A 16247-nucleotide genomic window follows, 5' to 3' on the forward strand; every position below is an offset into this window, starting at 1 on the left:
CACACTTTAATTAGTTTATTTTTTTAAAATCCTGTCAGAAATAAAGCTGTGCCTTACAAAATATATTAAACAATCTATGGATACTTCCAAGGGAACAGAACTTCCATTCTGTTCAGATGCAAACCAGTACAAACTTTTAACACTGACTCCAGAATAATATTCTGCATCTATCACCAATATGTTTGATGTGCAAGTGTTTCTAACTATGAAGAGAGGCCAACCTGATTTTTTTTTATTAGCAGGTTTAATCCCGTGATAGCAAACATGACCAGGCATATAATGAGACCACTTAGAAAACAAGGCTATACATCTCACATTATCTGAGCTCCCACTATACATTACATGCCAACATTTTAAGTAAAATATTTTTCCCTGCCCTGCAGGGGAAGACATTCAGAAGCAGAAAGAAAACAGATTTGCAATACATTAGAACTTCAAAGCTTGTATCATAGCAGCTTTGAAAATACACAAAATAAGAGTGGCTGACTGAAAATACATTCAAGATGAGAAATGTGGAAGAAAACAAGAAGCTAAGCCACTTCCAAACCACCTTGAGACCCAGTAATGCTGCAAAGCATCAATAATTACAGAACTTAAGAACCCCATTCCTGAAGAAATTAAGACAGGAAACTGGTTCAATTCCCATATTTCTTCCTATTTGTTTTAGAAACAGCTCCTGACACTGCATACACCTTTCTGTTTCCATTTACGTAGTTCTAGCAATTATGCCTCAATCCACCATGGTAAAACAATGTCTCAAAAGAGAGATGAGATTTGGAGAAAAAGGAAAAGAAGCTGTTTCACTGAAAATATATTTTCACATAGAAACTTAATCTGGTTTTTCTAACCTTATAAAAATTTGAATAAAAGCTAATAGTCAGAAAGACTATACATTGAGAGGGTAACAATGGAGACTTGCATTAGCTGGAGATGAAGTTCTTATTTGTAAAGAAAGCTCAGGAACAAGTAGGTGAATAAACATTTCATTAACATTTATAATTTTTTGTGATTGAAAGATTTAAGCAATAGTTTGCAAAAGAGCTCTGAAAGTCTCTCGCATAAAGCTCTGGCATTACAGTCATTTGGCATCACTCTGAGTTCTACTTGGTAATACTAAAAAAAAAAATAGAATAGCTGCAGTAACTAAAACATTTGTATTACTGTGGCCAATATAGCATTATACACACAGTAGCTTTCTGTTCCCTATTGGCTTGTGCTATTGTACAATGTTAAACTGAAATCACTTAAACTCCTGAACCTGACACCAAACTGAGTTTTCTCCCAAGGCAGAAGTGTATCAGGTCTAGCAGATAAGGCTCAAAACGAAAATTCGGTTCATAATGCCAACCTTCAAAAGGAAAAAAGTATGAATGCATTTAGTGGGCCCGAGTATAAACTATTAGAACACAGACTAGGGAGATTTTTGTTAATATCGCTAGAGCAGAAGGGATTTGTGGTGGGAAAATTACAAATTACAAGTCTTTCTCCCCACAAAAAAAAAAACCCAAACAAAACAAACAAACAAAAAAGAAAGATAGAAAAAGGAAGGAGAATGGTAATCTTAGAGCATCATGGAATAATGTGGATAACTAACATAGTGTTAAAATGAAGAACTACTGTACAGTGCCTTCTGTATATAGTGGGTCTGGGCACTGTCATGTATGTCAAAAGCTCTTGGTTAAGAGTGGTTTCACTACTAGGAATACTCTAACTGAAGACACTCCAGAAAAAAATTCAACCAATAGGATGAAGCTCTTCAGTACAAAAACTTCTTAAGAGGCTTAAAAAGACAGGTTTAAAACATGGTCCTGTTCCTATTTTGAGTTATATGTGCTCACCTGTCCTTTAAACATACAGAATACACTAAGTAAGCTAATGACTGACTGCATTTATGATTAACCAGGAATTTCAGGTTTCAGTAGTGTCAATACTCCATTGAACACAATCCCTCTTTGACAAATAGGATATATCTGTAAAATAAATGTTACCCATCTGGATATGATAAACAATGTGGTCAGTTGGGTCCTGGTACTTTTAATCTCACACATGCAGGCAGAGTATTCTCCCAAACCAATATCTAGTCTTTCATTAGCCTTAGATATATTAAGCATATACACTTTCCTCACTGATGATCCCCATAGGGTTGCTTTGATGAGGCTAAATACTTGCAATACTCTTCAGTATCTTTTAAGCTGCAGTGTCTTAAGTCTTTAGATTGTTTCAGTAGTTTGGAGAAATAATATACATATGCTTATGTATGGCTTAGTTCTTTCTTTGGTATCAGACTGTGTACTTAAATTACTGAGTGAGCTAAACTTTATTCCCTCCTTTTAAACATGAGATTCAGAACTTTATCAGCACCATGATAAATTAAAACTTGTAGCACCACTGAACTACTCAGCTCTGACTTGTCAAAACTAACATTTATATGGCATATAATCAGCGCAGAAAACAGTAATACAGGCAACATTAGGAAGCTCATGAGTTCTTGACATAGTCAATCTAGTGTTTGGTAAATGAGCCACTAGGGAAGCCAGATTTTTTCATAAGAACAAAGAGGACTGCAATTCTTTCTCACACTGTCTAATTATTAGGCTTTTCTTCCTCTCCCAAGTATTGAGGGTGTCCCAGCTCCTATCGTCTAATGGGACAGTAAATACCCATGACAGCTGGATGTTGATACGGCCAGCTTTCCACTGAGAATTCATAGGAAACAACACAGGTCATACTAGAACAAGACAGCACTTGAACAGATGCAGGTCACAAGTTCAACTTGGGTAGAAGTTCAGGTTTCAACAACAGTAAACCAAATTCTGCATCACTCTATCTAGTTAGTACATACCTTTGCTCAGGTACCCACTTGACAACCTGAAAAAAGTCCAGTACTAGGAGAAGATCTCACCAGCACAAAGGTATCATTTTATCATTCAAATGCTATACTTTAATCTCTTTGGTGATTGTGATTGACATTCTGGGCCCAGAGCACACACAAAAAGATTTATCAAAACAAAGAGAATTAGGGGGCAGTTTCAGACCACATTAAAAATATTTCTTAAGTGATCTCAGCTGAGACTCATTTAGCCTTCTCCACAACACTACCACATCTTTCAGAAAGACTAGTATCAACTCTACATTGACAGGAACTTCCTGAAGCTAACTCTGCAGGGTGGAAGGGTCAAAGCATACATCAACTTCAGGTCTTCAGGTGATGTAATCAAAGTCTTAACCCAACTTCAGATTTTAAGAGAAGCACAACCAATTAAAAATTCTAGATAAGGCAATATAGAAACTGCCTCAACTTTCTCAAGCTCTATGAAAAACAAGCAACCCCCACATCTTTATTAATTTAGCTATTTCCCTCCTACAGTATCTATTCCAAGGCACTGAGGTGAAAAGATTTATGGGTCTTTTCTGGTGTGATTTAAATTTTACTGAACTGAGATGTACAGTACTTCAATACTATTTTCCTGTAGGCAGTTAAATTTCAGTGGACAAAACTTCATTTAGTTTGCTTGCTACAGAAGTAGCTTATTACTTTAAGAGAACAATACTAAATATTTAACACATGACCTCATACAGGAAAAAAAAAACAAAAAGCAACAACAAAAGTCTATTCAGGTGAAGATCAACTGTGTTGGCAACTATGATCTTTTACACATGCAGTCTATATGGATGATCACGCATGCTTGTAGTCTGTGGTGGAGGAACATGACTGGTGGCTCCATTCCTCTGTTTAAGACTTATAGGCTACAGAGCTCCATCAGTACTACGAGCTTGAAATCCTTCTCTGCGGAGACTGTTTAAATCTAGACGTGTTAGAACTTCACAGCGCACCAGAAGGGTATCATCCTTTATGAAGGTTCTTTGTTTCAAGGTTTGCAGATGCATGAAAGTCACATAACCAAAACCTTTTGGATTGCGGTGAATTGTTGGTCTCTGGAAGGCTAGTAACTCTGGCTTGGCTTCCATTACTTCTTCATGATTCTGCCTTTCCGGGCCTTCTGATTGATCCAAAATAGATAGTCGTATAGTGCCTTGGAAAGGCCAAGGCAGATGGCTGTCATACTCTCCTTGCATAGTGTGGACAAAGAGAGAGATAAAATTAGCACAACGCTGAGCATTTGGTAATTGGATATGCAGGCGCAAACACAGCTTGTAGCCAGGTTTTCCAGTATAGAAGCCAGGACTATGCATCACAACAGGTCTCTCTTCTTCCTGGGCTTTCTGAAGTTCACTGAAGTTCTCAATCTTCCAGATATAAATACCATTACATTGTTGTGCCTCCATTTCAGTAATCTTTCCCTCCAAATTTCGGATAGTACGTTTAAGTTCTGCCATGTGAGTGTTCTGAGTTTCCATTTTAGCAATGAGTTCTCTGATTTGGTGATCTTGTCTTACAAGACGACCTTCCAACTGCTGAATGGTTTCTTTGAAGTTTTCAACTTCAGGATTACAGTCATATGCAGCATGTGACACATGTGAGAAAAGGGCAGGCTCAAAGGGTAGGCCATTAATGAAGGGTACAGGATTTGTAGCAGTAACACTGATATTTTGAAAACTCTGAGCCATCATTCTCATGTGAACCTGAGTGAACTCCTGCATGTGTCGTGCAAGTTCATTCCTCTGCATCTAGAATTTAAGACATGTGGCATTAGGAACACTTCAACCATTATCTGTGATCACATCTTAAATGTGGCTGTGAAGAAAATCAAACAACTAGTTGCCTCTGTTATGTGAGAAAAACTGGATGAAGTAGCACTTTACCAACTGAGGACTCCAAATTTAAGATCACTGTTATGACAAATAAAAAAAAAAGTTCAAATGCCAGTGGGCAAATACTGTTTAACTCATAACAGTGACATAGTGACAATTAGTGTTGTATACCCTTCATTGATTTGCTAAAATGCTCCAAAGTACCAAATATAAAGGTGCATGAAAACTGATGGGGAAATGATGAAGGAAAAAGATCAATTTTTACAAAGAGGTATTAAACAAATAAAAATAAGAGTATCCGGATTAAATAGTTTTAGAATTTAATACAATTTAAAGCACTGTCAGGTTTTCTTCACTGAACCCAAACGGCCATAGGTGTACTTAGTCACAACTTTGGAAAAAAGGCTAGAAGCCACTTTACTGGCAAGAAAACTAAGAAAACATTAATGTCTTAATAAAATCAAGTTAATCAAGCAAATGAGACACTAAGTTTTTTAAATTTGAAAAGGACTTTTGAGAGGCATTTTATCAACATATAGTGTTTTAGAATTAAGACACCTCAAAATGACAAACCCATAAACCACTGCGGATTTGGGCTGGTGAATGAGAATAGAATAGGAAAACACATTTAAAAAAAACCCAAACCAATCACAACAAAACTGAACAGAAGGTCTGCAATTCATGATTCTGATGAAAGGCTTACCTTTTCGGGACACCCAAAGGCACTATAAAAACATGGCACTGGGACAGTAGGACAATCATTGTCATAATGGTTAGGCATCTAAAACAGTAAGATTTGAAAATAATTTTTCCATCAATAGTATTATTTTATAACATCCTAAAAGAATAAGGTGGGATGGACACTAAATAGGTGCCAGATCAGTTTATTCCTATATAATTTCTCAAATAGGTATGCAAGTTTTGAAGAAAAAATGTTAGCTGATGATAAAAATTCTGTATCCTCCTTGTAGGTACTTTATAATTCCTTTTTTCTTACATTAAGCATCGGAGAGCATACAGGTTTTCTTGCTAGCCAAATGCCTTTTGCTTCTAGCCTATCCTCAAGCTAGATGACAGTCCATTTATTTCCCATCTGAAGCACAACTTGCATATACTTTTGTGTCTCGTCATTATCCTCTTCCTGAAAAGCTCTAGTTACTTTCATTTTTCTTATGGTCTGTGTTTTCGAGACCAAATTATCTCACTTCTCTGGATCCTCCCTATCCACTTCTACTCCACAAGCTAGATAGCTTCAGCTGAGGCCTTATGAGCCCTAAACAGAGTAAAGGATAATTCTGGATTTCACAGGCAAAATACCTGTTTATGTAACCCAGCACATTAGACTTGTTTAAAAATCATGACGACGTAAAACACAAGGTTAACAGAGGTCAGCTATTAATTCTAAACCATTACCTAGTTTAGCATTCTCTGCTCCCTATTTTTGCAGGTTTTTTTACTCTGCCTAATGACAGATTTTTGCCTTTGTCATTACTGAACTCAATCCTTTCAGAGTATTTCTCCAATTTGACAAGATGATTTTTTATTTTAACCAGATCATTAACGTAGTTGCTATCCCATTCCAACAGGGATAGGCTGCAAATCAAATAGTATTTATCATTTTCCTGTCAATGAAGTAAGCTATTATTGAATAGGAGAAATAATAATAGCTAGTAAAATACCAATGGACAAGCAGAATACCAATTAGCATCTACAGTTTGATAGTAAAGGATAGCTACTTTCCAACAGTGGCTTTCCAATTACTAGTACTTTCCCTCTCTGCCCAAATTAAAGGCTTGTCTTCTGATGTCAGCCATAACCACTAGCAGCTTCTCTGTATTCTTCAACCTACACTGAAGATCAAACACGTGAAGTATGGCCCCTGTCAAGAAGCAGTATAGCTAAACGGTGTGATTTGCAGCCAAAAATCCTAGAGCTTTACCAGACTGCAATTACAAGCTGGATCAGCATTTAAAGGAGTATTACACCTCACTTGATGCAAAATTTTCAGACAGAAAGGGAGAGATTTATTAGCGAGTAGACAAACTATTTATTTAAGATTAATTTCAGATTAAAGCAGCAATACAAACACAAAACATCTGACCCAGATTAAACACAGAGAAAGGTAGTCTCTTACCTGCTCTCTAATAAGCACTGTGTTGCAGTATTCACAAAATACATTGGCAAGTGGGCAGGTTTGGTCATGAAGCTTAGTTACCAAACAGAAAATTAGAGGAAATAAAGAATAAAGTTACACAATTTAAAAGAATATTCATCACGTCTCATCAGACATTACATTTTAATTTACATTCCAAAATTTGCATTTAGCTGTATGCAACTGTGAAACTAAGACAATCCCCTTACCCTGAATAGTACGTTTTCTATAATTACTGTTTTTCTCCTGGGTTCATACAAGAAATTCCTAAAGTTGCAGAAATATTTTTTCCTAAAGCTCTTATGCTCCAAGGAGTCAGAATTTATCCAGAAGTTTCTGAAATTACTGTTCAGTTGTAGTGGTATATTAAAGTTTTATTTTTGTATTGTTAGACTATATGAGGTATTTTTGTTTCCCAATTCACAATATAGTATCATAAAATTGACAGCCCTTGAGATCAAACAAATACATATACAGATATGAAAAAAAACGTATGTATAAAGATAAAGAAAAGGACGCTCAAGAAACAAAGTACTATCTTCAGTATCACCCAAATAAAAACTGCAGAGCTAGGAGGAAAATTCAGAAGAGATCTTGGTCTTGTGTTCAGCAGATATCCCGAAACAGATTGTATCTCCTGACACATCCTTTCTGCCAAACATAAAAACTGTGGATGTAGGATATTGCTTTCGCAGCAGATACCGGCCTTTCCAATGGCAAGGCCAAACATCAATGGTTCCTCTTCTCACCAGCTCTTGCCTGTTCTGGACTAGTGTCCTGATCTAGACTAGTGTCCTGAGTTTGCAGCTTCTCACCTAAGCAACACAAATAGCTCTAGACCAAAACTTTTTTTTTTTAAGGTTGCATTTACAAACAAATCCACGTGAATGAAAGTTGAAAAACTGAAACTCCTGCTAAGTACCTCTTTATCTTCATAGGCCATAGATGTGGCACAGTTTGGACAACAGACTTGACGCCTCGAACACTCCTGTGTCATGTGCTCTTTCAGACGGTTCTTCTGGAAGGCTCCTTGACACTGTGGACATTCCATGGTGGAAAAATCACACTGCAACTGGTGGTCCTGAACAATGACAGAAGAGGGATTTGATACTACAAACAGGTACTATAATCTCATCTATTTTTGAGATCAAGCACAGTACAAGAGGAACAAATTGCAATTTTTCTTTCATGCAAGCAAATCCTTATACACTTATGCTGACTTTACCAACGGCCTATTGTCTCATTACTAAGATCAGGACTTCATGTAGTCAGAGCTTTAAGAACACTTTCAAGTAGAAATTCAGCTTTATGTTTATCCTTTTTATTTTCCAAAATAATTATTTCAACTAATATATCTAAGCTGCTTTGAGGAATACTAAACCGACTGTAGGGAACTTATGTGAAGTACAGATTCAGCTGATCAAAAGACAAACAACAATGAAAACTATTTCATCCACTAAAATGTTCACTTGAGAATCACCTAATTACAATGAAACACTCATAAAAAAATTAAAATATCTAGCTATAGTCTTGAATGAACAATGCACTGAATCAGCATTAAAAGGTATTAAGCATTAAAATCTATGTTAAGTTATTTTGAATATTTACTTGTCCATGAAAACAAGGTTCCATACTTTCAAAACTAATTCTCACCTCTAAATGTCTCAGCTCCATCTTCATACTGCAGCCCTTGTTGGGACACTTAACCATTAATGAAAGGATTTCTCGTTTGGCGAAATTGTCAGGGAAAAGTTGATTTTCAAGAAGAATTTCATTGTCTACTGGACATTTGTGACCTGCATCTCTACAATGCAGGGAAAAAAAAAAAAAAAAAAAAAAAAGGAGAAATGAGTACAAATTGCCTTTGCCCTTAATTTAAAATGTTTTTACACTAGCAAGACATTAGTGACCAAATTATAATGAGAAAGTCTTTGAAAACAATGGCATTTATGTGGCAATCACGATAAAGAATGCAATTTACATCAGAGAAATTGACAATACACAAGTTTCACTTGAGGTGGCACGACTGGGATCACAGCACTTTTCTAACTCAATAGGTTTTATTTGGACAAATGCCATGAAAGATAGTTTGGAAATAAACTTGAGGAGATGTAAACAAATTAAGAACTTACATTCCCCTTTTTATAAGTACTCACATAGCTCAAACATTCAAAAATATTTCACACACTATTTCAAAACAATCCTTTAAAGCTTCTTGGACCTTATCTCCTCTCTTTTTCACTTTATAAACAGCCAAGGTCACCACGGCTGAGAGAAAAACCAAAACTGTCCTTTTTTTTCCAGATTCACTTCATCTATTTAGCATTACTTTTCATACAGACCATTTCCCCATTTTTGCTGTACAATCATTTATTCAGTTGTCATTCATCCATTTATTTATACAGCAGACTGAAAAAACTCCAAACACAAAAATTACTAATAACCATAAAAATAGCACTGGATTTGGAACTGTGCATTGTATCTCAAGTCAGACGATTTCTGAAAGCAATAGGGCAACGTATCTATTAAGAATTAAGTAATAGAGTTAAAAAGGCATAAGGGATAAGCACTAGTGGAAACAGCAATAAAATGGAAAAATACATGGGGCAGAAAAATGTCAGAGTAGTTGTGGTGCAAAAATCAAAGGCCAGATCATTGTCAATGCTTGCAAGCATGAGGGGAAGTAGAACCTAGGGGACTGTGGAGACCACAGGCTGGGCAGAGAATGAATTAAGAGCTGCTCTGAGGAGGACTTTGGGTTGCTGATTGATGAGAAGCTCAACATGAGCCAGCAATGTGCTTGCAGCCCAGAAAGCCAACTGTATGCTGGGATGCATCAAAAGAAGCGTGGCCAGCAGGTCAAGAGAAGTGATTCTTCCTCTGCTCTGCTCTTGTGAAACTCCACCTGGAGTACTGTGTTCAGTTCTGGAGTCCCCAACATAAGAAGGACAGGAAGCTGTTGGAGCGAGCCCAGAGGAGGACCACAAAGATGATCAGAAGGCTGAAGCACTTCTCCTATGGAGACAGGCTGATAGAGTAGGGGTGGTTCAGCAGAAAGAAGGCTCTGGGGAGACCTTACAGAGGCCATCCAGTACCTGAAGGCGCCAACAGAAAAGCTGGGGAGAGACTTTATAAGGGCATGTAGCGAGAGGATAAGGGGGAATGGTTTCAATCTGAAAGAGGGTAGATTTAGATTAGACATTTGGAAGAAATTCTTAACTTAGAGGGTGGTAAGACACTGGAAGAGGTTGCCCAGAGGAGTTCTGGATGCCTCCTTCCTGGAAGTGTTCAAAGCCAGGCGGGGCTTTGAGCAATCTGATCTAGTGGAATGTGTCCCTGCCCATGCCAGGGAGGTTGCAACTAGATTATGTTTAAGGTCTCTTTCAACCCAAACTATTCTATGATTCCATGACCAGGGGGGAATTGATGTTCTTTATTCAAATAGGAAATAATTGCTCAGCAGCTCCTTCATCAGCAACACTGCTAGAGGAAGTGAGGGTAAAGTTAAGACTTCAGAAAGACATAATGAACTTCCTTTCCTAAGTTATGCTTACAAGAGGTAGCTTGCCACAAGTCTGATAGTCATCCTGCCAAACATGTGGAAAAAAAGAAAATACCTGTCTTGCTTCATAGCTCCCTGAGCTATGATCAACATGCTGATCTTTGTGAGAATCTGGAAATGTTCCCTCAGTTTGCAGACAACCTACAGGAAATCACTTTTCACAGGTATAATTTGTTTACAATACCCTTCTTAGTGAAGAACAATGATAGTGCAGTAGGCCTCCTGGTAAGAAAGAATGGCAATTTTCCAATAATTCTAGTAAGAAAAGAGCACTAGCTTATTGTACTAAACAGGCTTCAAACGCCATTTACAAGTATTAGGATTGTGTTTAAAGATGCTAAGATCCATCTACAGAAAAATATACTGCTATATGTTTCCTATCATAGAACTGAGTATATGCAGCTTGGTTTCATTTTACATTACAGTGGGGGCTTTTGTATGCTATAATTATTTTTAACATTGCACTGTGCCACCCACAGCAGTACCTGTGAAACAATAATATCTGCTAAAAAGTACAATTAATATTCCTGTAATTTTCCTTCAAATTAAAATACAGGTATGAAAAGCAAAGCCAGAATAATTTTGTTTGAAGAAAAAGCCCGCTCCATGACTTTTGACAACTGAGCAGTTTAGCCTAGAGGCTAAAGTGGTTGGCACACACTTTAACTCCAGCCATGCCAGCTGATTGATGATTTGCTAGCACCCAAAGCTTTCCATGCTTCTCCTTGTCAGCTCAGAACTGCTTTTATGCTGATCAGAAGTTCTGGTATTTGACGAGCTCTGTACAAGCCCTAAGTTAGCTTTGAGCTAAGACCCAGAAGAAGAAAGACTGGAGTAAAATTTAATTATCTACTGCACCTGAACTTAAATTTTCTAACATTTCTAGACATTTTTCAAATATTTGTAAACTATGATTTGCAGTTACTTAGATAAGCTCCTTCACTACTATGATTTATAGCACAGCAAGCACTTCAGACAGCTTTATTTAAAAAGCTGTCGAGACTTTATGGGAGGCACACATTTACTGTTATCAAATCCATCTGGTCTAATCATGTCCCTCACATTGAAAGATTCAAGGCTTCAGTCTTTAAAAGCTTTATAAAAATATCTTTCTAGTTGCAGCCACAAATTCTTCAACATTGGCAACTACAATTGTTTGTGTAAGTGACAGCAACAAATTACTTTAAAACTACTTGTCCATCTTTTATAATTAGAAACCTTAATCTCCATGTTCACTTGAGTTAGAGTAGGGAAATAAGGAATAAACAGTAGAAATTTTTTCTCCAAATCAAATAAAGGCCTTTACAATCACTTAATGAAAAAAAACCAAACAACAGTCGTCAGAGAATGTAAAAATCACTTTCCATTTTCATGAGTCCTGTAGAAGAGTCTCAATTACATCAGTATTGTACTATTGACACTACACACTCCAAATCAATACCTGATTCATGTATCCCCATTAGAATGTAATTCAACCCTTCTGGGATTCAGAGGGGCCGTGACCATTAGAGTTGTTTGCTTTGCTTTCACAAGCGTTCACTCAAACTGCACTCTAAAGACAAGTTTCAGTGGGGTATGAGGGAAAACACTATTAGTGAAACACCTGAAAGATCACAGTGATGTTGTATAGTCTCCAAGATGTAAAATGCTGGCCACCTGTACTTAGTATTTACTGAAACAGTCAATTCTATCTGTAGAAATGAAGTACAATAGGGAAAGGGTGTAAAAGAAGCAAAAGCTCAAGATCATTGAAACTGTTAGCAGATCTAAAACTCTGAGCAAAGCAAATGCTTTGTTAATTTAAAAAGAAAGATAAACCATTTCCCATGCCTGGGGTTTCAGAAGGAAGTTTCTTTACCTGCTATGAGACATTGTGTTCTGAGCATGTAGTTCCTCACTCAATGCTATGGTAAAATCTTACCAATGACTGTAACTGTGCAGCTCATCAGATCACCTTAGCTGTTAAGGATCTGAAAGACTAGAAATGAGACACCCATTTTGCTAATTTTAAGTTTAGTTATTCCCCCCCCCCCCCAAGTTCTCAACCCAGGAATTCTGCTGTCTTTGAAATGACTAGTAAGTAGACATTTCTAAGTATCAGTATACTTAAGTAATAATTTACCTTCAGGATTTATAGACTTCATACTCCTACAAAAAGGTTTAAAGATTTTTTTTCTTTCTTCCAGAAATAACCAAATTAAACTATAAAAACTGCTCTTGCCAACAAACGAAGCAAGCTCAGAGAGAACAAGTAAGGCAAGTAAGAGGCCTTTATGAGTACAACTGTCTAGTTCAATACTTACAAATTTACATAAAATTATACACATAAATCTCTTGAAATGTGCAAAGGAAAGGCCAAAAAGTTAAGCCAAATGCTTGTGCCTAGGGAACTGGATCCCTATACGCCAAAGCTTACATGTTCAGGTTTGGGGTATTTTGCCTTCTTCCATGTATCAGTATGACACAAATACCATTGGGTGATGCAGCTGCGTAGGGCCTGATGTACTTTTCTTGCAGAAGTAGGAATTTAGTGAACAAAGAAAGGCACTAAGGGAGCAGGGTGATCTCATGGTATAGTTAGTGTAGAACTAAATACCTCTACAGAATCTACAAGTGAGTCACTTTTAATGGGTGAACACTGGTGGTCTGCATTTTCTGGATAATGAATTTGCATCCTTTCCTCAGATATATTGATGAAACTAATGTTAACAAGAACTGTGCTTTAAACACGCACAAATTTTTGTGCTTTCTGGAGAGGAAAACAGCTGGGTCTTTTGCCATCATAAAAAAAAATAAATAGAAAGAAGTTTTAAGGTTGCCTCCTTGATCTAAAAGGGATGCAATGAAGAAACACAGTAGCATCAGATACAACCATGACAGAAGCTACAGAGAAGCCCACAAAAAGACACACACACAATACTGTATTCAGAGAACATCACTGCTGGCATGCTATTAATTCAGTAAGCTACAAGATTGACTATGGAAAAAAATAAATGGAATAGAACTATGGATAAATTGTATGGAAAACCAAGCAAGAAAGCTCTGTCCGTTTTGCATGCTAAAAATAAACGACTGAGAAAGCCAACATTGTGCAGTAACACTAGAGACATTTTGATGATCGTTACACAAAGGTGTGCAAAGCAAGGCTGGAAATCAACCAAGTCAATATGTGGGTCACACAGAATTAAATATTTAGATTCCTAACAAAGTACTGTGACATTTGAGCTAAGTGAGCAATTGATATGAAAAAAATCTGACTTAAACTGAGAAGGAAAAACCCTACAGCATAAAAAGCACTCTATTGGTGTGCCTTCTGCCCTTCCTTAGTCTTTCAATCACTCGTTTTTATGACCCTAGCCTGTTCTTGCTTTCATATCTCATTCCCACTCTCTAATATGCCAGGCTAGTTTCCTCTCTCAAGTATTTGTTTTGAATGATTCCCTCATTACATTCTCTCTTCCAACTGAACAAGGAAGCAGGTGATTTCAAGTGAAGATCTGAAAGTATGAATTGCCCTATCTGCACCAAGAAACCAGGCTGTCTCTAGATGCCTATAGTTATCAAGAATAATAGTCACAGAGAAAAGAGAGGTTTTATAATCCTGAGCTGAAAATGGAATTTATTTAGAGGATTTGGGTACTTTTCTAAATTATTTTTTAATGTTTACTCAGTCAGGTTTTTTTAGATTCATAACCTGGGTAAATTTGCATATATAGCAAAATATGTAAAGTTTGTGCAACCTACAAACTTGTGACATTTTAGCCAGACATGGTGTTTATTAGAAAACATCTTTAATTATAAATATCCATAGTTCCATAAATTAATTATAAATTCCCTGAGTTCTCACTGGTAATGCACCTTAAACAGTTCTATTCAGTTTACATTGCTCTTAAAATGCTTCACTTTGGTACATGTATTTCTTATTAAAAACAACTCCCATAAATTTTCCTTTACCTTATTGATTTGACAATGCAGCCTTTGCAGAAACGGTGTCCACATGGTGTCTGCACTGCTTCTCGAAGAGCCATCAAACAGATTGGACATTCATATTTACTTTCCAAGGGCGGATCAAACTCCACATCATATCCTTGTGTTTCTTCTGTGAAAGAACTTGGAGCGTTTCCAGTCCCACTGCTAATACTTACGCTGTCTTCTTTCACTCCAACAGTGCAGGCACTGGCCATGGCTGCACAGCAGCCACTTTCCACCTCTCGGGCTCCACAACTGTTATCACTATGTAGCAAGCTCATAGTAGCTAATCAAGTGCTACACAGAAATGCTCTGCAAGATAACAAAAAAGTGTGTTAAATTAAAATATTCAAATACTTTCCTGTCAAGAGTAAATTTTATTTCTAATGAGAAACACTGAAGAGTGGTACAGATCTGTTTCTACTCAAAATCACTGTTTCTGTTTTGTCCCAGTTTCTGGTATCTTTTTTACTTTTCTTGTGATATACAAGAAAAAGCACTGCATCCTGTCAGCTCAGTTCAAACACAAACCTTTCTGTAGTCTTTCATCTGACTACCTAATTTCTGTAAAAAGTGGAATACTCTTTCTCCTTGCTATGTTTACTGAAAATGCCTTGCTACCCCTTCAGTATAATTTATTTCTAGAGCATTCAAATCTCATTTGCATGAAAAATGCTGTACAAAATGAAGTTTTCTTGGATGGACAGAGCTCAATTCTGTATTTTCCTTGCACTGAATAAATGTTATTTAACATTTTTCTGCCTACAGCAAATCACAATATAGATTTCAAATCAGTTTAGTGCATGTCCCAGTGTCCCCAAATAAAATACAAGTACAAATGCAAGCAGATGCTGTGCTGCAAATGAAATTCAAGTACACAGCACTGCTGATAACATTTTAAAGCTGCCAAGATGACTTTAAATTGAGTAGGAAGCTACACACGAGGCAAAGCTAGTATTTTCACAGCTCAAAAGCTCTCCACAACTACTAGCGCTCAGAGTTCTTGCTCACCTTTCCACTCTCCCAGTGTAGCTGGCAGGGAGGACAAGGGACATGACTGTAAGAACAGGAGGTAAAAGTCACATCCCTGAAGAGCAGTGAATGATATAATAAAATCAGTTTTTAAAATACTGTTCACAAAGCAGGTTCATCTCACAGATATGAAATAAAATAATGGTGGTATCCCCAAACAGATTGCCAATGTTTCTACACTGAATGAGGGAGTTTTGAAGAAAGGTCTAAACAACAAATCCTAGAAGTCCAAGAAATTATCCTCTCCCTCAATTTTTTAATGGTTACAACCATTTTCTTAGAATCCTACTGTGGTTAGTTTTCTATAAACCTTCTTCTTTGAAACACAGAGGTTATCACCAGGTGCAAGGCAGTATGAGCAGTCTGCGGGTTACACATCAAGGTGTGCAAAACTAGCCCAGTAAGCCCAGATTTGATCTTTTGCACAGCAGTATAGGCAAAGGTCTATGGAAATGTTCACCTACTGCATTCACTGTAACACCATTACATCATTTCAAGCATACTAGAAAGGGAAATCTAAGGATTAAACAAGAGCTGAACTGTAAGGATCTGCATCACTAGTGCAGACTCTGGGGACGATGAGGGGTACAAAATGAATATGGTTACGTTGACCAAAAGCTCATAAAACTGAACTTTTTCTTGCCTTTATCAGAATTTGAACAGGAAATTTTAACACTATGTTCAGCCTGGAGAAGAGAAGGCTCTCGGGAGACTTTATAGCAGCCTTCAACTACCTAAAGGGGGCCTATAGGAAAGCTGGGGAGGGACTTTTTACAAAGGGCATGTAGTGACAGGACAAGGGGTAATGGCTTTAAACTG

General features: G+C 37.1%; 1 protein-coding gene across 2 annotated transcripts in view; it reads right to left on the bottom strand.

Moving 5' to 3' along the window:
* TRAF6 (TNF receptor associated factor 6) overlaps nucleotides 1-16247 on the bottom strand; it is a 22393-nt gene continuing 6146 nt past the window's right edge. Inside the window, exons 2-8 of one of the 2 annotated variants that reach the window (XM_051621504.1) lie at nucleotides 15408-15453; nucleotides 14382-14708; nucleotides 8519-8669; nucleotides 7788-7946; nucleotides 6848-6919; nucleotides 5417-5494; nucleotides 1-4629 (exon numbers count right to left, since the gene is read on the bottom strand). In XM_051621504.1, the coding sequence (XP_051477464.1) occupies nucleotides 3748-4629; nucleotides 5417-5494; nucleotides 6848-6919; nucleotides 7788-7946; nucleotides 8519-8669; nucleotides 14382-14677 (1638 nt within the window). In that variant the 5' untranslated portion in view covers nucleotides 14678-14708; nucleotides 15408-15453 and the 3' untranslated portion in view covers nucleotides 1-3747. The remainder of the gene's footprint in view (nucleotides 4630-5416; nucleotides 5495-6847; nucleotides 6920-7787; nucleotides 7947-8518; nucleotides 8670-14381; nucleotides 14709-15407; nucleotides 15454-16247) is intronic. The other variant, XM_051621503.1, reaches the window with a different exon arrangement.

Source organism: Apus apus, chromosome 5 (assembly GCF_020740795.1).
Source record: "Apus apus isolate bApuApu2 chromosome 5, bApuApu2.pri.cur, whole genome shotgun sequence".
NCBI lineage: Eukaryota > Metazoa > Chordata > Aves > Apodiformes > Apodidae > Apus > Apus apus.